Raw genomic sequence first — 22,971 nt, forward strand, 5'->3', positions numbered from 1 at the left:
AAAATATATTTTATTGACTTCAGATAGGAAGGGAGAGGGAGAGAGAGAGAATCAATGATGAGAGAAAATCATTGATAGGCTGCCTCCTGCATGCCCCCTACTGAGGATTTAGGAAGCTGGGCATGTGCCCTTGACTGGAATCGAACCTGGGACCCTTAAGTCCACAGGCCAATGCTCTATCCACTGAGCCAAACCAGCTAGGGCTCTATCGCCCAGTTTCTGTGAGAGGGTGGGAGCCTAAAGTCAGAGGGCCCTGTCATAAAAACACAAGAAGTTTGGTTTCCTTAGCTAACCCAGATGGTCACTCCAATTACCATGTGACTTTCGAATGAACTGTGTGACAAATGGTGCTGCCAAGTCTGCTAATGAGGACAAGTGATAGTTCTTACTTAAGGATTAGTTACTGTTTTACTTGAAAACATTTCTGCAACGGGTTGCATCTGCTCAGCTACATATAAGAGGCTGAGATTTCTTCCTGTCATTGCAATCTCTTGGTGAACTGCCTGTGACACAGACCCCTTTCTGGTTTAATAATAAGTTTTATTTTCTTTTTCATCTATCTTTGTGGAGAGATTTTCTGTCTTGGAAGGAGATTTTGTTTAATTCTGTTTCCCCAACAAGCACAAGGATCCTTGTGGTGAAGGAGCAGTTCTGTGGTGGTGGTTTACACAAATCTACACATGAAAAAAATCACAAACGCATCCCCCCACGCCCACACACCAGCGCACATGAAATTGATGAGTAAGCTCCGCAGCTGGTACGGATGTCGGTTTCCTGATTTTGATGTTGTACTGCAGTTATGTAAGATGCTACCGATGGGAAAAATAGTTTTCTCAACTTCCTGTGAATTATAATCACTTCAACATAAAAATTAAAAAATGGAATACCAAACTATTCAAAGAGATTAGGTTTTACACACGCTATATGCATTTCATGGGGTATTAGGAAAAGATGTCTTGGTGGGAGTGCTAGTGAAAAATGGTTGGAAAATCCTGTTCTGAAAGGTCCAAAACAGAAGGCCTGGGCCAAGCAGGAAAGGTTACTGTGTGAAGGGGCCTGTAATGAGACAACAGGGAGATGTGGGAGCCGTGATGATGTATGCAGGAGATTGCCTCACCTCCAGGCATTCCCAGCCATCTTGATTCTAGAGCAGCAGAGCCCACCCTATGCCTGGCTCCTGAGCCGCTTAGTGGTCAGTTGACCGCTGGCTTGTGCAGGAGGACTAGCTTGCTCTGCTCCTGCAATCACATCCTCGGAAACCCCACCCCACGTCTGGAGGAACCGCCAGACATAACCGTGCTAAGGCTCTGATGAGGAGCCACCTGGGAAGACAGCAGCAGGTGGAGCTGCACCTCTGCCCTGAGGCAGGCCGGGGTCCGCTGGACAGGCCTGCATTCAAACTCTAGCTCTGCTCTTGCCTTGGAAATGCACTTCACCTCCGTGAGTCCTCTAAAACTGTGAAATTAAGATGATAATGGCATCTTAACCCCCTCCCCCCACCGTGGGAGGGTTTAATGAAATAATGCAGCTCAGTAGCATGGCACAGGCGTGGTGTAAAAGTTCATTCAATGGTAGCTGTTGTTGTTAATTATGATTATATCCTTGGAACTAAGGCTCACTGTCAGTGTCTGCAAATAAGTAATTGCTGGTGGCCTGTGGGGCTCCCAGTCTCCCTAGTGATCCCCCTTTTCCCCATCGGAGAACCCCAGCTAAGCTCTCTCAGCTGCATACATCATCCTTCCTCAGGACACTGTTCTCATGCACATTTGCCTCTTAAAAGAAGGGCAGAGAGAGAAAGCAGCCTTCGTGGTCAGGAGCGGATGGTGAAGAGAGGGGTTTCAGGGAATGGTGGGAGGGGACATTTGGGGATTTTGTTTTCTATCCCACAGCAGGGCAACCTTTATTTACAAGCTGGGTCCCTCCCTCCCTCAAGAGACCTCTTGGCTTGGATCCCACCTCAGAGGCACCACCCACTCCTGACTGTCCCAGCACCCCGTTGGCTGTCCCCCTCCCCCACGTTGCTGGTGGGTGCCTGAGGCCTTTACTCTGAATTTCCCTTCTTCCCTCATCACCCAGTACACTCCCTGGGAAACTCCCTATCTCCTGTGATTACAATGACCATCTGACAACTCTCACACCACTTTCTCCAACTTCTCTCTCTCCCCAGGTCCATGGCAGTGGGTCCAGCTCCCTATTGGATGCCGCTCCTTGGAGGATACACAGAAATCTCAGGTGTAATAAAATAATAAACCACTTGAACTCATTTCCCTTCTTCCTCTTTCACCCAAACCTGAGTTTCTTCTCGGAGTGTCCCCTCCTTACGTTGTCATCCAAACACATCACTTGGAAGTCACCTCCTCCTCACTCCAACATGCGATCAATCCCTGACCAACCTGCCTCCAAAATATTTCTTGAATTCACCCACTTCTCCCTACTTTCTCCCTTGAATTCACCCACTTCTCCCCACTTCTCCATCAGCTTTGTTGATGCTACCATCACCTGTCCTCTGGAATTACTCCAGCAGATTTAAAATAAAAGATGCAAAATACGATAATGCCCGGCCTCTGTGGAAACACAGTGCCTCCCTGGGGCCCTCAAAATGAAGTTCAAAACCCTCAATAGGTTCAATAGCGGGCTGCCTATCTCTTCAGGCTCCTCTTGGTTCTCTAACCTCACCCCATCTTTGCTATACCTTTTCCTCCTTCCCATGTCCTTCCTGCCCTTGGGCCTTTGCACATACTGTCCTTACGCCACATACATTCCGTGCAAAGTGAGGCTAGTCTTACCTTAAAAGGCTCATCCTCAGACATTTCCTCAATGGTCTCTGCGTGATTCAATGTCTCATCTTTGTCTAACTCGTTTTCTAGGTTTTCTCTGGCCTGATTCAAGAAGATTTCATACTTTTCATTCCCTGTGGGGATTGGGAGGAGAAGAAAACCAGGATGGTTAGAAATATATGAATTATGTCCCGAACATGGACCCTTAGCTCAGGTTAAATAAAGTGAGGAGAGAAATGAACTTTTTTGGTGCCTCCTCTGCCATGTTTTCTCTGCTTTAGAGGACGAGGTCATTTTGTGAGCGAGCTGGGTTTGTGCCGGAGACCTCACTGACTTTAATGCGATGATGCTTTAGGACCAGCTGGTTCTCAAGAAGCTGGTGGCAGTGACATCCTAAGCCAGTCTTACTAGTAGGTTGACCGCCTGGATCCCAGCTTACCTGGTACATTCCCAGTTCTAGCAGGCACAGCTGCACAACTAGGGAAATCCCTCAGGCTGGACAAACCCAGGCAGCTGGTCACCTTTTCAACTAGTTTTCATGTGTACTAAATCTCAAGTTGCTTTAATGACAACTAACTAAGCTACAATCCCCAGAATCAGGGAGGGCAGGCAAGTGGTGGAGTGGTTTCAGACCCCCAAGTTCACCAGGAAGCAGTGCAAGGCAGGCAAGTCATTACAGTGCCTTTTAGGAAGCGATGGGAAGCCGGGGGACTGCGGGGAACTGGAGCCCAGAAGGCCCAGCTAACAGTACTCAGATTTCAATGATTTGAAAGCCTGCACTGGCCTGACCACGTCTGCTGCCAGAGGAGGCCGCTGGCTGCCCAGTGTTCAGCTTCCTTCCTGACAATTCTATGTGGACTTGGGCTGCCTTCTGCCCGCTGGAACTCTAGATGCTAGGATGCGACATGGCCTTAGTTTTGCTAATGTTTGTGTTTATATTTCCAGGGAGCAGACTATTAGGATTTCATAGATCAGCGGTTCTCAACCTGTGGGTCGCGACCCCTTAGGGGGTCGAACGACCCTTTCACAGGGGTCGCCTAAAACCATCGGAAAACACATATATAATTACATATTGTTTTGTGATTAATCACGATGCTTTAATTATGTTCAATTTGTAACAATGAAATTGGGGGTCACCGCAACATGAGGAACTGTATTAAAGGGTCGTGGCATTAGGAAGGTTGAGAACCACTGTCATAGATGATCATCAACAGTTGAGTTAGTGACTTTGCGGGGTGGGGTGGCAGGAAAGGCGGAGGTGTGAGGGTTTAGTCTGAAGCTGCTTAGGAGCTTGAAGAGGGACTCATGAAGAGTGACGTTTCCACGGAGAAGAGTGAAGTTTCTCTGGCCTCTGGTCCAGCAAGAAAGAACCAGAGTCTATGGCTCCAAAAGAGCGGATCACCTTCTGGATCTGTCAAGACAGAAATATTCTGGTACCGAGGGAGGCCAGATGCTATCAGGAAGTCTTGGCTAGAGACGTGGGCAGGCAATTAACAACAGTCTCAATGAGCTTCCAAACTCCGCAATACCGAAAAGGGACCAGAACCTTGGTTGCCTCTCAGCACAGTTTATTTTTTGAGAACTGTACTCTGGGCAGTAAAGTCAACCTTCAGGTTCTCGGTGGGCACCTGTGAGGGTGCCACTGGGGAAGGACAATGCTGAGGGAGATTACAGTTGGAAGGAACATGCGCTGGAAGAAAAGGCAGCTGGAAGAGCAACTTCCTGAGGCCTCAGTGATGGCAGAGTTGACCAGGGGTCTTAATGTGCGACTGCCAGCGCCACGTCTTATCTCACTGAACTCAGGCCTCCACGTCAATTTCAACTCTTGACTTTCTTGCAGCGGAGGAATAACACAGGAGGGAACGAGTAGGGACTGCCCAGACAATGATGACAGCAGCCTTCAACATTCCAGCAAGCAAAGCAAAATGCATATTTTGTCCCCCGTGGGGAACTACGGTAGCGGGTAGCAATACCTTTGAGGTTTCTGGGGAGGTCGATGTAGATTCGAGGAAAGATTCCCTCTCCACTCAGTGTGATAGTCTCTGGGTCCAGGTGGGCGATCTGGACCTGAAAACTTCTTTGAAAGATCTCAGGTACTCCAGGTAAGTAGTAAATCTTCAACTCCTGCTCTTTAAGTGAACTGATAAAACCCTGTGCAGCAGAAAGACCAGAGAGAACATTCAAATTGGTACAATGGACTCCTGCTTCTGGTGGTGTGATGGACTAGATAACCCCAAGGGCCTACGGTGCTGGGGATTCTCCATTCACAATCCTCCCCCAGGATTTATTTTCATGATGAAAATTATTTTCATGATGAAAAAACTTCAACAAAAGTGCCTTAAAGCTGATAGATCCACATACAATGTACAAGAAACTACTTCCTCCATTTGCTTAGAAAACCAATTTGGCCCATTGCAGCCTCCTGTTGTTTTCATACCTGCTAATGAAAAAATTGCTCTTGTTGTAGTCAATGGGCAGGAGGCCCTTAGCTTCAAGGAACCACAAGGGAAGTGTGAGGACATAAATAGAAATAAACTATCTTGCCCTAGCTGGCAAGTGATTGAGCTTCAGCCTGAAGACTGAAGGGTCTTGGGTTTGATTCTGGTCAAGGGCGTGTACCTTGGTTGGGGGCTCCATCCCTGGCCCTGGTTGGGGTGTGTGTGCAGAAGGCAACCAATTGATGGGTCTCTCTCACATCAATGTTTCTCTCTCTGTCTCCCTCCCTTCCTCTCTTTCTAAAAATCAATGGAAAAAATATCCTTGGGTGAGGATCAACAACAACAAAAGAATAAAAAGGAAAAATCTATCTTACAATTATGAAAAAAAACACCCATGGAGTTGTATTGTCTTTTTCACTATTGGACCCCTGGTGCTTGAATGGTGCCTGGGGAATGCAGAACTCAGTCAATACTTGTTGAGTAAATGAGTGAAGTGCTTGGGTTGATTTATTTTTCCTGCTTCTGAGAGCTCTTTAATTTTAATTTTAAGAAATATCACTCCCATAATCCTGGCCGTGAACATTTAGTGCAGCGGTTTTCAACCTGAGGGTCGCGACCCCTTTGGCAGTCGAACAACCCTTTCACAGGGGTCGCCTAAGACCATCCTGCATATCAGATATTTACATTACGATTCATAACAGTAGCAACATTACAGTTATGAAGTAGCAACGAAAATAATTTTATGGTTGGGGGTCACCGCAACACGAGGAACTGTATTTAAAGGGCCAGAAGGTTGAGAACCACTGGTTTAGTGTCACGTGACCTGGCTCTGGGTTGTCTTGAAGGTTTGAATTGGGGCTCCTCTGACCACCCTCACATGGCTACTTACCGAAAGAGGCAGGATGAGTGGCACTCCGGGCAGGAGGCTGTCTGACGAAGACTGGTCATTGGTCAGCACCCTGAACTCGAAGCCGACTTTCCCCGTGTTCTTCAGTGTGACTTTGGTCTCTGTGATCCGGTCGAACAGCTTGAGGAGAAGGAGGAAAGCAGTGTCCCCTGTGTCACCGTCCTTTGGGATGCTGCCGTCATCCTAACCAAGGTGGCTGACAAACATGCCTCTCAGGCACGGATTTTCTTTCTCAGGATGTAGACGCTGCCGGTCCTCATTGCAGTATCACAGAAAGGTGCCGACTAGCTCTACCTGAGTGCTCCTAACAACTCATACAAGTCAGCATGACTGTCGGGTGAGCATCTCATCTCCCCGGCCTTCAGTTCCTTCACCACAAAGACCTCACATTGGAGGATCTTAAAGTCAGCTTTTCTACACCAAACCAAGATTTGCTTCTTTTTCTTTCTTTTTTTTTAAAGATTTGTTCAGAATTTTCTAGAATGAACTTTTCTATTTATATGGCGAGACATGGGAATAATAGGCCAGACATGAATTATTTTGCTCACACAATTCAGCAACTAACCAGCAAGTCCAATAACCACAAACTAAGGCCACCTTAGGGGTCCTTAGGGCAAGACAGGGCAAGGACTAGCTGCTTTAAAAAAATACACTCTGAGCTGAGCCAGGACCAAGTGCCCGGAGGACCCTGAAGATAAGGAATGAAAGAGAATTCTGTTTGGTCAGTGCAATAAAAAAGGTCTCAAAAGGTGTTGGGTGGATTTGATTTTAGCCACAATCTTTAACCTATAGACACACATACACATATGCGATTCAGTAATTATAACTGCAGTAGCTATATTATGGGGATCCAATTCCCATTAAAATTTGCTAGGAAATATCGTCTCTGAGTACATATCACAAAGTCTAATTGGGAAGAGAAGATGTAAAGACATTGAATTAACTAGAAGTTACTCCAAAGCAAAAATTAGAAGGTACATTATATTATGGCAAAGACTATACTTTAGTACCTGGAGAATATCAAGTAAGAGAAAGACAAGTGAGGGATGGAGCTGAGCTGGGCCTTACAGTGTGTGTAAGTCTGGGCTGCAGGGCAGAGGATGAGTGGAATCATTTAAGAGTAAGTGTGCAGGCCTGAAGGGAGGGGATGCATTAGGGCCAGGGGGTAAAACAGCTAGGCCCCAAATGAATGAAGAGCTACAACAGGGAGTGATGAAGAACAAAGTTTAATTTAAGGGGCAGCAGGTAATAGGGGGCCTTGGGATAACCTTACCCAATATAGGTACCTGCAGTGGCTATGTTATGGGCGACAGAGGAAGGGACTCATGATTGAAGGCCTTCTCTGGCCCAGCACAGCACTGACCGGTCACTTAAGCAACCACAACCACTTGGTGAGACAGGCATCACTACCCCATTCCCGTTGTATAGATGAGGGACACTGAGGTTTGGAGAGGTTAGCTGATGTGCCCAAGGTGACCCATTAGGAAGTAAAACCAGGATAACATCCTAGTTCTTCTGACTACAAAACCATACTATTTCCTCGATCTACTGAGGCCTTCCCAAGCGCTGCTGGGTTAACTGTTCAGGGACTGATGGGATAAACATGCAATTTGGGGACAATCTGTCCGGCAATGATGTTGAAATGGGTTAGCAGTAGGAGCTAAGCATGGGTTGTAATCCCTCACTTCCCTGGGGTCCGGGGACCAGCGGCACAGGCATCACTTGGGAGCTTGTTAGAAGCGCTGATTCTCAGCCCTCCCCCCGCCCCCCCGGGATCTACTGGATCAGAATCTGTACTTGAGCAAGATTCCCCGGTGATTCGTACACACATTACAGTTTGAGAAAAACTGCTGTAATAATTTAGGCGTGGCCTGATGGGACTCTGCAGTGTCATAACCACAGTGGCGGTGGGGAAGGAAAATCCATTCAGAGGGGTCCCGCTGGAGGAATCGGCAATCCATGGGTGCTGTAAGGCTGCGGGGAGGGGAAGGAGAGAGTGCAGGGGAAATGCCGTGGAGACCGTAACCTCCAGGGGCTGAGAAGGTAGCGTGTCATTGAGAGAAACAGAGAGGGTGGGATGAGCTTGTGGATTGAGAGAGAAGATGCGCATTTTAGCGTCTAACATGCTGAATTTCAGGAGACGGTGAGAAAAGCAAGCGCAGACACTTGGCAAACGGTTGGCAGTGGGAGGATGACCAGGATTGGGGGGTGGGAGGCAGATGGGAGGTCAAGGATAGGGGTGATGGTGGGACTATAATGATCGGGGGGGGTCCCAGGGAGATCAGAGCACGAGGATGATGACTGACGTTTAAGACAAAAGCAGAAAGCCTCCTGATGGTGCAATACCTGTAGCCCATAGTTGATGTCCTTGGTGTCAAAGGAATAGCTGACCATGGATGTCTCTCCCCGTAGTTTTACCTCATAGTTGGGCCCTCCTTCTACTTTGCACAGAGCTGTCGCCTGGGCGATGATGTCACAGTGTCCGTAGAAGGTGAACGCTATCTGGTCGCTGCTGTACGGCTGCAGCTCTCCATAGAGGGGCAGAATGTCAAACACCTGCAGAGAAAGTCATTCCAGATGAGAGCATCGATCGGGATGGAGAGCCGGCAAAAGGTAAGTTAAAGTCCAGGCGATTTTCAGATCATTTCCTCACTTTAACTTGTTTGACTCCATGCCAGGTGACAAGCCCTGCACCTTGAAAATACAGGCTGGTCATGGCGGTCATAATGCTCTGGCAAGATTTATTTATTTATCTTACTGAGCCGGTTGCTCAGTAAGAAGGGTTAGTGTGAAATGACTTTGGTGCCCCCGAGATGCTACTTCTTCTATCCCAACGGAAAGTCTCTCTTCCCGTGTGGAGAGCCAGAGGGATACCCGAAACTCCAGCTGGCTCTGGTTTGGGTCTATTCTCTCTATTTCAGCAGAGTTCTCTTTTAATCCCTCAAAATTAGAGGTGTTAGCCAGCAGTTACTATGGGGTCATCAACGTGCTCCTCCCCATCACGAAGAAAAATGAAGCATGTTGTGTATATTTTAAGAATACAGGCACATCTCGTTTTAGTGCGCCTTACGCGTGTTGTGTTTTGCAGATATTGCTTGCTTTTTTTACAAATTGAAGGTAAGACCCTCCACCAGCAAAAAGATTATGACTCCCTGAAGGCTCAGAGAGGTTAACAATTGTTAGCAACAAAGTAATTTTTAATTAAGGTATGTATATCGTTTCTTTTAATACATATGCTATTGCACACTAAATAGATTACACTATAGTGTAAATATAACTTTTACTAGAGGCCCGGTGCATGGTGCATGAATTCGTGCACAGGTCGGACCCAGCTGGCCTGCCCCGATTGGGGCTGATCGGGGTGGGGCCAGCCAGGGGGAGGGGCTGCAGGAGGTCAGCTGATCGGCCCCGCCCCCGATCGGGCTGGTTGGCTGGTCACAGTGTGTGTCATAGTGACCGGTTGTTTGGGTCACTTGGCTTTTATATAATAGATTTACTTTATTGTGGTGGTCTGGAAAGAACTGCTATATCTCTGAAGTATGCCTGTAATACACTTTTTTTTCTATGGAGATAATTGGACAATTGTCCAAAATGTATGTACAGGTTATTTAAAGTAGCAGCGTTATTTAAAGTAGCAAGACTTTGGAAGCCAATTAAATGCCTAGTAATAAGGGATCACTTTAAATGAAGTGTGTGTGGTACTCATGAAGGATGATGCAATGTGTATTTATGGACTAGAAATAATGTGCACAACAGATTTCTGAGTGAAGAAGCGGTTCCATTTCTGTAAAATGAGATATGCCATTGTATCACCCTGGAAGATGTGAGCATGTGTGAATTCATTCAGAGATTTGCATATGCAAATAGATATATCTGGGAAGCTGTTTGCTAAAATTTCAATAATATTTTTCTATAAATGGTGGGATTTTGAGGATTTTTGCTTTCAATTTTCTGTCTTCTTGAGTTTCCTCTGACAAACATCTTTCGCCATAGAAAAAAAATTAACATTTCAAAGACAAGTGTTTTATATACAAACACATACTCATTCTAAAATATCTGAAAAATACAGAAACATTCAAATAGGGAAATACAAATCAGCCATGAGATTATACTGTAGATATATGAATATATATGTGTATATTTGTATATATATTTATATTCTGAGTTTTCAGTGGACATTATGAATGCTGCTTCCCCATGTAACTAAATATTCTTCACAAGAATCACTTAAAATAATTTTTTTAAAATGGCCTTGCTGGTTTGGCTCAGTGGCTAGAGAGCATCAGCCCATGGACTGAAGGGTCCCAGGTTCTATTCTGGTCAAGTGCACCTACGAACCTCAGTTGCAGGCTCGATCCCCGGCCTGGTCAGAGCATGTGCGGGAGGCAACCAATCAATGTATCTCTGTCACATCGATGTTTCTCTCTCTCCCTCCCTTTCTCTATTTCTAAAAATCGATGGAAAAATACCCTCAGCTGAGGAATACCAACAACAAAAATAGAACATGTAGTGTTTTTTACTTAACATATCAGAGATTGCTCCAAGTCAATATATAAAAAACTTTCTCATTTTCTGCAAAAGAATTTCATAGTATAATTCTTCTGCAGACGTAATTGAGTTTATTCAACTGGTCTCGTATTATGGAGCCGTTGCAATTTTTCTTGCTTTTACCAACAGCGCTGCAACGTACGAGAACAATTACATGTCTGGATGTAAATGTAAAGGTGTGTCTGGAGAATAATATGCCCACAGAGGAAGTGTGCATTTTAAATTCTGATACTCCTGCCAAATCGTATGTCACGAGGTAGTGCCGACTCACTCTCCTACTTACAGAGGGTGGCAATGCTTGCTGACCCCCACTCTGCCACCACAGTCGTCTATCCTCATGGACACACAATCATTTATTTTTCCAATTTTTGCTATTTCTAAAGTGTTATAACCAACATCTTTGTATGCAAATCTATGCATCGCCAATGATTTGCTTGAGTCATTATCCTAGGAGAATTTAGGGGTATGACTATGTAAAATCCCCTGATTTCCTCTTTCTTGTTACTGTGAAATCACCGAGGAAAATATTTCTCCTCTTCTAGGCTCATCTAGGGGCTGGGAAGAGCACGAGGTCACTCAGGTTCAGAGGTCACTGGCTTTTCCATCAGAGAGAACATTTGCTGGCGGAGGTGTCTGGGCTCTCACTGAGGTCGTGGCTCTGTGGGTGTTTGGTTGGGGAGGTGACCCGGATAAAGTTTCGCAGCCTCGTCACAGCCAAACCCCAGCGCCCCCTCGCCACTCTGCTCCTGGATCTGCTTCTGCCTCTGTTTGACAGAAAGGGCCCTCGACCTGCCAACCCGCCCCAGGCAAAGGAAACCGTACATCTGAGTTGATCAGCTTGGGCGCTTCTGCTCTTCTGGGTTCTCCTTCTTCAGACGCAGTATCTTCATCTACAAGGGTAGTCCTGGGAGTGAATGAAATGTAGAGAATCACTGCTGTGCCAGTCATCACAACACGGTAACCCCATCTTCCTCCCTCCACCACTGTGCCCCGGACAAGTGGGCGCTCACTCCAGGACGCCTTTCTCAAAGAGCAGCACTCTGCCACTCCCTGCCCCAGGCAAGCAGGGTAGGGCACCGGACTGATCGACTTCTTGTAGGCCCAACCCCTCTTTCCCGGCCTATCAAGTCTGTGTTCCACCTTATAAAAAGCTCCAGGAGGCCTTGGGGCTCTGGCCATCCTTCGGGTAATCTGGATGTGTCCCCTGTGCTCAATGTTAAGCTGCATCATTTATTGGAGCATTTTATTGTGAGGATGTGAAGCTTGACCAGTTGTCATATCCCTTTCTGCTTGCTAACCTTGACCTGACCCTGGCGGTAGGCCGTGGGCAGATGGAGAGGGCACCATGGTAGGAAGGGCTCAGTCCCCCAGGACCCAGGAGGCGATGTATGGCCTCCTAAGAGCAGAGGTGACTTCTAGTCTAGGGCCTGACACACGGAAGGCGCTCGTTAAACTGTGGGCTGGTGAGTGGTTGGTTGAATACATGAGGGATGAGTTTGAGAATGTAAGTAAGTGCGGAGAGAAGAATGCTATTTTAAAAAATTCCATTCTGGCTTTGCACTTACTTAACAAAATCACTTAGATCAATCTCAGGGGATTCTATCGCGGAGACCGCTGGCGAGCTGGCGGAGGCTGAGGCCCCGGATGGACTCCATCTGGGACAGGAGGGTATGGTTGGGCTTCCTCAGCCTCATCACAATCTACAAACTCACAGGGAAGTCACCGTCACACCAGCAGGTGCAAGTCAGAGCCTGGGTGAGCTCTTGATTCCAAATCCCAGACCAGCAGGCCTAGAAGGGACTTGCTCAAATCTTAGCTGACTTTCACTTTCTCCTAAAAGTCTGCTGACCACCCTTCCCAGTCTGGAATCGAACCATGACCCCCTTGTTCACAGGTTGATGATCAACCACTGAGCCACACTGGCTGGGCAGAACACTGGGATGCTTTTAGATTCACAGATGTTGTTGCCAGAGCAGTAGTCTGTTCTTTTAATCACTGAGCAGTAATAGCTGACTAGTGTGTTTATCCATTTTCTTATTGACAGACACCTCAGCTGTTTCCAGCTTTAAGTATCTATATATCTATATCTATATCTATATCTATATCTATATCTATATCTATATCTATATCTATTGATTTCACAGAGGGAGAGGGAGAGAGAGATAGAAACATCAATGATGAGACTCATTGATTGGCTGCCCCTTGCATGTCCCCTATTGGGACGGGGAATTGAACTCTGACCTCCTGGTTCAGAGGTTGACATTCAGCCACTGAGCCACAGCAGCTGGGCACCAGCTTTTAATACTATGAATAAAGTTGCTGTAGGTCTTTGTTTGGACACATGTTTTTATTCCTCTTGGGTAAATTCCTAGGGGGGAAACAGCTGGCTTGTATGGTAGATGTAATGTTTAATAGGAAAGGAAACTGCTAAGCAGCGTTCCAAAGTGGATTTACACCATTTACACCACCACCCACAGGGCAGGGGGGCTCCTGTTGGTCCACATCCTCACCTACACTTGGTACTCAGTCCTTTCCTTTTTAACCATTCAAATGAGTATGCAGCGATAGCACATTGTGGTGTTCATTCATAGGTGTATTTTAAAGGGAAGTTTTTACATAATTACTACAAATTAAAAGCCAGTTTTATCTACCACATTTAGAAAATAAGTATGATGGGGAAAAACAATGTTCTTGTTTTCTTGCCTGCTGAAAATGAGGCTCTGAGCTGAGAGCCCTGCTTGTTCTTTTTAAGAAGAGAGAACAGTCCAGTTTCCCGTTGGGAAAACCCTGGCTTAGCACCACCCTCAGAACTGTGAGCTGCTGCGGGGCAGGACCCAAGCCGTTCCCACGTTAGAATCCCCATAACGCAGGGTCCTTCACCTACAGCAGGAGCTCCCTGTGTCTGGTTGAATGGATACATGTCGGATGGATGGATGGCTGGATGGTTGAATGAGAAGCGGTAAGTGGCATGTAGGATAATGTGGCTGTTCTGCACCTCCCTTCCCCGTCCTCTCCCCATCCGCCGCCCGTGGCCTTGGAGAAGAGTGGAAAAGCTCTTTTCACCTTCCACTGTGGCCTTCCGTTTGGCTTATTCCAGACCAGATGTCTCTAGGTGACCTCACCTTAGGCAGAAACCACACCATTCTGGGCAGAGGACCCGTGTTGGGATAGGTGCTGGGGAGCTCATTAAAATAAAAATTCCCGAGCCTCATCCTTGGGTACATTCTGATTCGGCAGGTCTCAGGGAGGGCCCAGGAGTTATTTTTTGTTGTTGTTAATCTCATTTGAGGATATAGTTTTTCAATTGATTTTTTTATTTTTTTGAGAGAGAGTGAAAGGGAGAGGGGGAGAGAGTGAGAGAGACAAAGAGAGAAACATCGATGTGAAGATGACTCATCAATTGGTAGCCTTCCACACGTGCCCCAACTGGGGGCTGGGGATTGAACCTGCAACCCAGGTAAGTGCCCTAGACCGAGAATCGAACCCCAGACCCTTCAGAGCATGGGCTGGCTCTCCAACCACTAAGCCATACTGGCCAGGACAGGAGTTAGATGCTTTACAGTCTTCCCAGGCGATTCTAATGTACAGTCAGATTTAGAACCCACCATGGGTAGGCATGGCAACATGATGGCTAAGGACTGGCGCTGACAATTAATATGAGGCAGCACTCGGCACGCAGCCCGGGCAGCCAGGGACAGTGACAACCAGCAGAGGACGGTCCGGAGCACTTACTAAAACACATCAACCCCGGTCAGAGAGACGCTGGGGAGGTCTGCCGATCGCTGCCCCACATAACAGCGCTCTCGCATCCAACACGTGCTCCCTCCCTGGGATGTTAAAAAAAAAAGGCATATGGGCATATCTGTACAGGAAAAACACAAAGCGGTAGCAGATCCGCAGGCCTGAGGAGAAACAACACCTCAGGTGACAAGGATGCCTGGACAGCTGGGAAGCGAGAGGTCTCTTTGGAAACAAGCAAAGGAGAGCAGGAAGGCGGCCTGCTGCTGACAGTCGGAGCCACAGGAGACGGCGAGACCTTCATCGTAACGGAGGCTTCCACTTATCATTAGAGCCGAAAACCTGCTCTGAAAAACTGAAATAGAACGTCGGGAGAGTCTTTCTGGACCAGATTTCATTTTATCCCCAGGAACAGATGATTACATTCCTGTTATGCTGACCCCAACAGGATTAGATTCAGTTATTTTTAAAAGAGACTGCACAGCAAACAAGCAACAAAAAAAATCAATATTGGTGCAATTCCAGAGCCACCCACTTCAGATGCATTGGCGGAGCCGGGGAAGAACCCGCCCCCCACCCCGAGCCCCTTTAGCTGTGACGGAGCCATGTGACTGTCAGACACACTGTCAATCAGATACGCTGGTTTGGGCTCAGCGGTTGCCCTCTTCGTTTTTGATTTTCAATTTTTGGTAACCTTGGGTCAACACGTTCTTTTGTGCTGAAAATTAAAAAATGTCCACCACTCTTATTGCCTGTTCTCACATCACAGGAAGCAGTGGCCCATCAAAACAAAACCCCAGAGGACATGTTTGTGTTTCAGTTAATATTTTGTGCTGCCGTTCAGACAATAGTTGGAGGTAGAATGGTGGATGTTGGCTATCCACTAAGTCTGTGCCGTGCAGACGAGGCCCCCCACCCCCCCCAAAAAAAGGCGGGGACAGTCTTGCAGGGGACACACTGACTTCTAATTCATTCATTCATTGACATGACTTCTAATTCATTCATTCATTGGACCTGGATTCTGGGAGTGTCCAGAGGGTGAAGACAGCCGCGCTGGATGGACACCACTGTAGCAGTTGCTATGGGCCACTGTCTGTGACCCCTTTACCAGAACGGTGCGCCATCCCCTGGGTGCTGTGGGTGTTGGCTGCACCTTTCTCTGGAGCATTGTCCTGGCTCTGGGAAGCTGCCCGGGAGGTTATGTCCTCCCACCCATTCAGGTGTGAGCTGCAGGCGAGGATGTCTGACGAGGGTGAGGACCCAGCCTCCCTGTCTCTGAGTGGGATAAACTCTGATGCAATTCACACTCCAGAGCTCCCCTGGGTCAGACAGAGGCAAGACTTCTGAAATCACACCTCCCCGTCCTGTTCCCCTCCACTCTATATTGTCTCTTTTACTCTCTTATAATTCCTCCTGAGAGCGCTCCCTCAATACATCACCTGCCCCAAACCACCACTCCAGGCTCGGGCCCTGTTCCTAGGGAACCACTGTAGCACTGTATTGTATGATTACACAAAGGTGAGAAAGCCAAGGGGTCAGAGTCCGGGACATAGGAACGGGTGTAGCTCAGGGTACCAGGGCTCCAGCAGCACAGCCGTTCAGAGCGAGACTGTGAGGACACAAGCCTCAGGTTTGAATCCTGGCCCCCCGCATTTACACACCACGTGCCTGGGTACTGTGTTAGTGATTGGACCCTCCTCATCTGATTGCTGTGAGGATCAGTTCACGTAACACACTCAGCAGGGTGCCGGGGTCACGGTAAATGTCCAAGGCACACGAGCTGTCCCTGTGCTGGGATGGGTGGGATTTACCGTCATTTTTGAAATTCAAACGAGAGGAGAGTCTGTTTGGCTTCCGATGAGGGCGAAACCCACCTTCCCTTGGCTGCGTGGGCAAGTCCTCATGAGGAGGAGATATCTCACTGCAAGGGAGGAAGCGTGGTGCCTCCTAGTGGAGAGTGGAGAATATGAAGGTGTGCTACTCGGCGTCACTGATTTCATTGTGGAGGTATTTTCTTCCTACTGCTTTCAATTTCTACTCGGTGGGCAGAGTTAAGCAAACCCGTCATCTTTACTTGTTAGATCTTATCAGGTGGTCTTTTACATTCCCGTTCTCCTCTCAGCTATCCAACTTCTGCTCCTCCCATTTCTGAAGCCCCTCTCTTTCTCCCTCTTCCCTTCCCTCTCCCCCTCCCGCTCTTGCTTCCTCTGAGGGTCACATCACAAACATGCTCCAGATTAGAGAGGCCCTTGATTCCTGTTTTTAAAGGGGAGCAGATTGTCATCATGGCTTGAAATCATGTTAAAAGTGGGCAAATTCCTGGGCCTGTCTGGGCACCAACACAAAGTCCCAGCCCACATTTCCATATTTATTGCCTGGCTTTGTGGTCGTACACTTGCTGCACCTCCCACCATGGGAAGCAAACGACAGATGGAAACAGATGGGGCTGGCTCAGGGCCTTTCCTACTGGCGCGGTCGGTTGAGCTCGGCCACGCGAGAAGGGGACGCGATCTGCAGATACACGCCCATCGTGGAAAGCAGCCTGCCCCAGCCTCCGACCTTCTTACGTCCCCAGATGCATCCGACCAGCCACCTGTGCTCGGGTGGAAGTTGGTGGGACATCACTGAGTTGCTGAGACTCAAGTTACTCAGACCTTGGGAGGTAAAAACTGGATTTTTAAAGATTCTCAAAAGGAGCTGAAATTGGAGCTTCTAGAGCAGTGGTTCTCAACCTTCCTAATGCCGCGACCCTTTAATCCAGTTCTTCATGTTGTGGTGACCCCCAACCATAAAATTATTTTCGTTGCTACTTCATCACTGTCATTTTGCTACTGTTATGAACCGTAATGTAAATATCTGATATGCAGGATGTATTTTCATTGTTACAAACTGTAGAGCATCGGCCTGCGGACTGAAAAAGGTCCCAAGTTCGATTCCGGTCGAGGGCATGTACCTGGGGTGCGGGCACATCCCCAGTAGGAGATGTGCAGGAGGCAGCTGATCGACGTTTCTCTCTCATCGATGTTTCTAACTCTATCTCTCTCCGTCTCTCTCCCTTCCTCTCTGTAAAAAATCAATAAAATATATTTTAAAAAAATTATATATGTGTTTTCCAATGGTCTTAGGCGACCTCTGTGAAAGGGTCGTTCGACCCCCAGGTTGAGAACCGCTGTTCTAGAACAGTGATCCTCACTACAGCCGCCCATGGCATCACCTGCAGAACTTTAAGAACATCCCATACCTGACCCCCCACTGAGCAGTTCTGAGTTACTTTGGAGTCAGGAAACGTTCCCAGCATGATTCTAATGCGCATCCAAGGCTGCGAGTCACTGACATAAGACGGAGGCAAGGAGGTCACAGGAATGGTGATACAGTGAGAGATCTGCTAGGGTCTGCATGTTTGTGTCCCCCCAGATCTCAGATGTTGAGATCCTACCCCTAAGGTGATGGTATTTGGAGGTGGGCCCTTTGGGAGGTGACTAGGTCCTGAGGGCAGAGCCCCCCTGATGGGGGTCAGTGCCCTTATAAAGGAGACCACAGGAAGCTAGCTTGTCCCTCTGCCATGTAATCCACAGGAAAGAGATGCCGTCTATGAACCAGGAAGTGTGGGCCCTCACCAGATGCCGGATCTGTCTGCACCATGACCCTGGACTTCCCAGCCTTCAGAATTGTAAGAAATAAACGTTTGCTGTTTATAAGCCCCCCCGGTAGCTGGACTCTTGTGATAGCAGCCTGCACGGACTAAGACAGACCCTAATTAAGTAACTGCAGCCCACAGTTACCGTCACTTACTCTCTGCCAGGCATTACATGAAGCACGTAGCAAGGACTGCCTAATCAAGTCTTCACAACGGCTCGATGAAGCAGGTGCTAGGATGGTCCTCAGGCATCAGATGACAGAACGGAGGCTCACAGAGCAGGTGGCTGAGCTAAGTTAGCCTCCCCCCAAAGCTCACACTCTTAACACCTTTACTCGGTCTACCTGACCAGCAGGTGAGGGCTTCTCCTTCACGCCATGCCCACGGCAGCGACTCAGAAAGTAGGCCTTTCATTTTAAAAGCAACTGAAACCCACGGCCTGAAGAAGACAGATCGTATTTCCTAGGACTTATTTTGGAATCTAGATAAGGAGAAGGGTGGAGGAATGCATCCAGAATCTGCCAGGGAGCTCTCACGCGGGATTTCCCTAAAAGCTCCAGAAGGTGTCCCCACTGCTGCATGCTGTCGGAGGCGCAGCTGTGAGATCGCCCTCATAATCAGCTTCAGAGCTCCTTGGGAATATTTTCAAAACAGGACGGTTCTGAAAGTCAATTTCCTCTAAGGTCTGGTCTCAGTAGATGGAGCCGCTTTGGGGGATTTTAATTAATAGGAACCCACAGATAAATCAGGCCATAAAGTGAACCAAGCGGACGTCACTTCAACTCAGGTTCAGATACAGGCTGATACTTCCCACTCACTGCTGCAGCGGCCAGCTTGGCTCATTAAATAGCTAAAAGGCTGATGCCCTCTGCCAATAGAGGAAGATGCCTTAAAAAGAAGGAATTTATAATAAGGGAGCTAGAGTTCAATCTGTAACAACACAAAAGCTGTACGAAAAGTTTTAACACTCAAAATTGAAACGAAAAATAGCCCAGTTCATTTCTCCTTGGGGTAACAAATACGGCATTTCAGGAGACCTGACTACACTGAACTGCAAATAGAGGCAGACTACATGGTCCCCACCATGGCGGTCACTTCTCAGTTCAATAGGAAGCATGTGAAAGGGCTCCCTCTGCTTGGCCTTGAGTCACTTGCAGGCCAACCACAAAGGCAGGAACTTGTTTCTGGAAGCTCAGACTTGAGAGATGGCTTTCAGCTCTCCAGGCTCATGTGATCCCTCGAGCAGATAAATCAGCTGGCCCATCCCAGCAGGAGAGGAGAATCTAGTGGAGGAGCCCATGTAGGGGAGGCCTGGGAGGACTTCAGGGGCCAACATGGAGGAGAGCAGGGCTGCTGGAGGTCGACCTCACACGGGTCTCCTTCACAAAGGGCTTCAAATTTACTAGTGATGTCATATTTACAATGGGGGCAATGCAACATGGATGTCCGTGTCGTTCTTATTCTTTTAAACTATGCATACATGTTACATACACTTTTTCACCTATGAAGCAATTTCACACTAAAAACAGAGTGGATGTCAAGGGGTATGTGGAGTCATGAAATCATTTCTGATTGTCCAGCGACGCAGTCTCAGCTCAGTGAGGGGCCAAAAGCCAGCTTAAACCGGGCTGGGGAGTGAATGGGGGAGAGGAGGATATTGTTTTCTTAGATACGGAAGAAACAAGAGGATGTGGGGTGCAGGCACTGAGGGCCAAGGCACAGAGAGCTGGAGAAAAAGCCAGAGGCAATGGCCGAGAGGGAGGAACACAGACAGGAAGTCTGGCCTCGCAAAGCAACAGACGTCAGAAGGTCAGAAGGAATGAATGAGATGATGAAGGTGTAGCCTGCAGAGGAGGAATCCGGGGTGTGGGCTGGGGAGACTGGGGGGAAGCAGCCCATCAGCAGAGTGTGCAGGAATTGGAGGGAGCACGCTGAGTAAGGATGCGGCCAGGAGTGCTGAGAGGAAGGATGGGGTCCGGGAAACATCTGAGGAAAAGCTGGTGGAATGTGCTGACCTGGTGGGTACCGAGGAGAGAAGCTGGACTGAGGAAAGATGACACAAATCATACAGGCTAGGAGGCTGGGCGGAGCCTTGGGAATGTTCGTGATCAACTTCACCAGTGGATGGCAAATTGCTTTCTAGAGGGATTGTTATCAGCTGACACGCTCACTGGCAATGCCTGAGCTGCTGTCCCTCCATCGCCTCCACCATATCAGGCTTGTGGGTGTGCAGTGGTGGCTAGCTATTGTTTTAATCTCCTTTTTCAATATTACTAATGAGGCGGAATCTCTCTCTATATCGGCCATTCATGGTCCCTCTTCGGTGAAGTAACTGCCCACTCCCTCCCATTTTTAAATGGAATTATTTGTTTTCTTCTTCAAAGGCCTACTTTATAGATTATGTACACTTGTAATTTAAGGATAACAAGTATGCTAGAACCTTCTTTCAGTTTGCGACTTCTCCTTTAATTATTTTATGGTGTCACTTGGTGACTCAAAGTTCTCAAATTTAAGGCAGAAATTATGAATAGTTTCGTAAGGTTTGTGCTTTTTGTATCTTGGTCAGAGACCATCAGGGCTTTGTCCTACATGTTCTGCAAGTGTAAAAAACTGCCTTTCACATTTTTATCTATCCACCATCCTCACTAAATTCGTTGGCCAGTACTAAGAATTTACCTGTAGATTATTTTGAGTTTCTATGTAAATAATTATGCCACTTTTCTTTCTTTCTTTCCAAATCTAGTCCCCTTTATTTATTTTCGTATCTTCCTGAAACCATTTTAACATTTTATTATTTTCTCAAGTTATCCTTGATCAGGTTAAGGAGTTTTCCCATGAATGATTGTTTAATTTTAGATTTTTCCCCTAATCTGTTGAGGGCACCATTTGTTTTTCTTCTTTACTGTGGTAATGTGAGAAATTAAATCATTAGACTTTCTAATGTGGAACCAACTTTGCAATTCCTGGAATAAACCTAACTTGATCAGGCTATCCCGACTTTTTATTCTTTCCTAAACTCAATTTGTTAATAGTTGATGAATATTTTGCATTTGTATTTCGAATTAATGAGAATGACCTGGTCTCTGACCTGGTTTAATGAGTGGGTTTTGGTATGGAGATTGGTTTCCACAAATCTGATTAGTTTCCTCCCTCTGATGCCATAAAATGAGTTGGGCAATATTTTCTTTTATTATTTTTATTTTCTGAAAAGAACTTGTGTAAGTTTGGAATTATTTGTTCCTTGGAAGAACTGGCCTGTAACTATCAGGACTTAGTGTTTTATTATAGAAAGATGTGAAACTATTTAATTTCTTTAATGGTTATAAAACCATTGGGAATATATATATATTTGAGTCAGTTTGGTAAGTTGTCCCTGACTTATGGGCTTCTGTTACCGGGGCTTTTCTACTTTTCTAAAGTGTCCTCCTGTATTCACTGATTTGATTTTTTAAATAAATACTGTAATGGACTGAATTGGTCCCCCTCAAAATATATGTGCTGAAGTCCTGAACCCCAACACTATGGAAAATGACCATATTTGGAGATTGGGCCTCAGAAGTAATGAAGTTAAAATGAGGTTATTAGGAGGGACCCTAACCCAAAATGACGGGTGTCCTCATAAGAAGAGGTCCTTTGACCCCAGACCATGGATAGAGGGAAGACACAGTACAGCCAGGGGGTCAAAGCAGGGCCCGGCCATGTTCTTTTCTGTTCACAAGAGCCAGTCAGGGCAGAGGTGAGCTCAACCCTGGGTGAGGCCCATCCTCCTGATGGGAAGTTTCTTTCTGCTGGAGGGATGCCCACTGCTGCCCACAAAGATCCCAGGGCTGTCCCTCCTCCAAGGCTCCCTCTCTCCTGTGTGGGGTCACTGTGGGCAGGCAGGGGCCGAGGACTCATGGGGGTATTCACTAAGGGACCTGGATCCCAACCCTAAATCCCAGGAGAAACCAGTTAGAACTGGGAGAGTCTTGCAATCATGCAGTCTGTGGAGCCAGCACGTCCTGTTCACGTTTCCTTGAAGTGGGCGACTCCACTCCCAGGTGACCCTGTGACCTGGGCCCCCTCCCTCACGCACCCCTGCTGTCACCAGCCCACACCTCCCAAGGCTGCCCCGGGAAGGGTCTCTAGTCGATCCCCGACATATTTACTATTTTTTATTGGACCCTTGGGCAAAGCAAGGACCTGTGCTCATCATGGGTCTGGGCTTGCGGCTGCAGGGAGGGGTGGGGAAGGGAGGGAGGCTGCCCTGCTGAGCCACACAGGGCTGTCACCCGCTAGGCCTGGCTCCAGCCCTGATGAACGCAGCCTGGATTTTTCTGCCTTTGGTCAGGAAAAAAGGGGGCCTGGGTCTCTCATCTAGGTGTCAGAGGACCCTACTGCTCTAACCCTTTAGAACAGGGGGGAAAGGGGACCTTCTTTCTGCCAAGGGCCATTGGTATATTTATAACATCATTTGTGGGTCATACAAAATTATCAACTTAAAAATTAGCCTGCTGTCCTAGCCAGTTTGGCTCAGTGGATAGAGTGTTGGCCTGGGGACTGAAGGGTCCTGGACTCGATTCCGGTCCAAGGCACATACACGGGTTGTGGGCTCGATCTCCAGTGGGGGCGTGCAGGAGGCAGTCGATCAATGATTCTCTCTCATCATTGATGTTTCTATTTCTCTCTCTCTCCCTTCATCTCTGAACTCAATACACACACACACACACACATTTTTTAATTAGCCTGCTATATTTGGTCAAACATTTAATTAACGCACCCCTAATGCCTTGGCAGGGCCAGATGGGATGATTTTGATTTTGTAGGCCTTATATGGCCAGGTGCCAGATGTTCCCCACCCCTGCGTTAGGATCTTGGAGAGCACTTCACTTAGCAGCACTTGGTATGAAGGAGAGGAAGGCACCCTCGGGGAATAAATTCCTGATT

General features: G+C 47.4%; 1 protein-coding gene across 1 annotated transcript in view; it reads right to left on the reverse strand.

The window, feature by feature from the left end:
- The window catches only part of HYDIN (HYDIN, axonemal central pair apparatus protein), a 361,269-nt gene that overhangs the window by 120,870 nt on the left and 217,428 nt on the right, over window positions 1-22,971 (reverse strand). The window contains exons 25-29 of the mRNA XM_015558788.1: window positions 11,493-11,574; window positions 8,469-8,678; window positions 6,105-6,242; window positions 4,751-4,928; window positions 2,787-2,911 (exon numbers count right to left, since the gene is read on the reverse strand). Of these exons, the coding sequence (XP_015414274.1) occupies window positions 2,787-2,911; window positions 4,751-4,928; window positions 6,105-6,242; window positions 8,469-8,678; window positions 11,493-11,574 (733 nt within the window). The remainder of the gene's footprint in view (window positions 1-2,786; window positions 2,912-4,750; window positions 4,929-6,104; window positions 6,243-8,468; window positions 8,679-11,492; window positions 11,575-22,971) is intronic.

This window comes from Myotis davidii, unplaced genomic scaffold (genome assembly GCF_000327345.1).
Source record: "Myotis davidii unplaced genomic scaffold, ASM32734v1 scaffold453, whole genome shotgun sequence".
Taxonomy (NCBI): Eukaryota; Metazoa; Chordata; class Mammalia; order Chiroptera; family Vespertilionidae; genus Myotis; species Myotis davidii.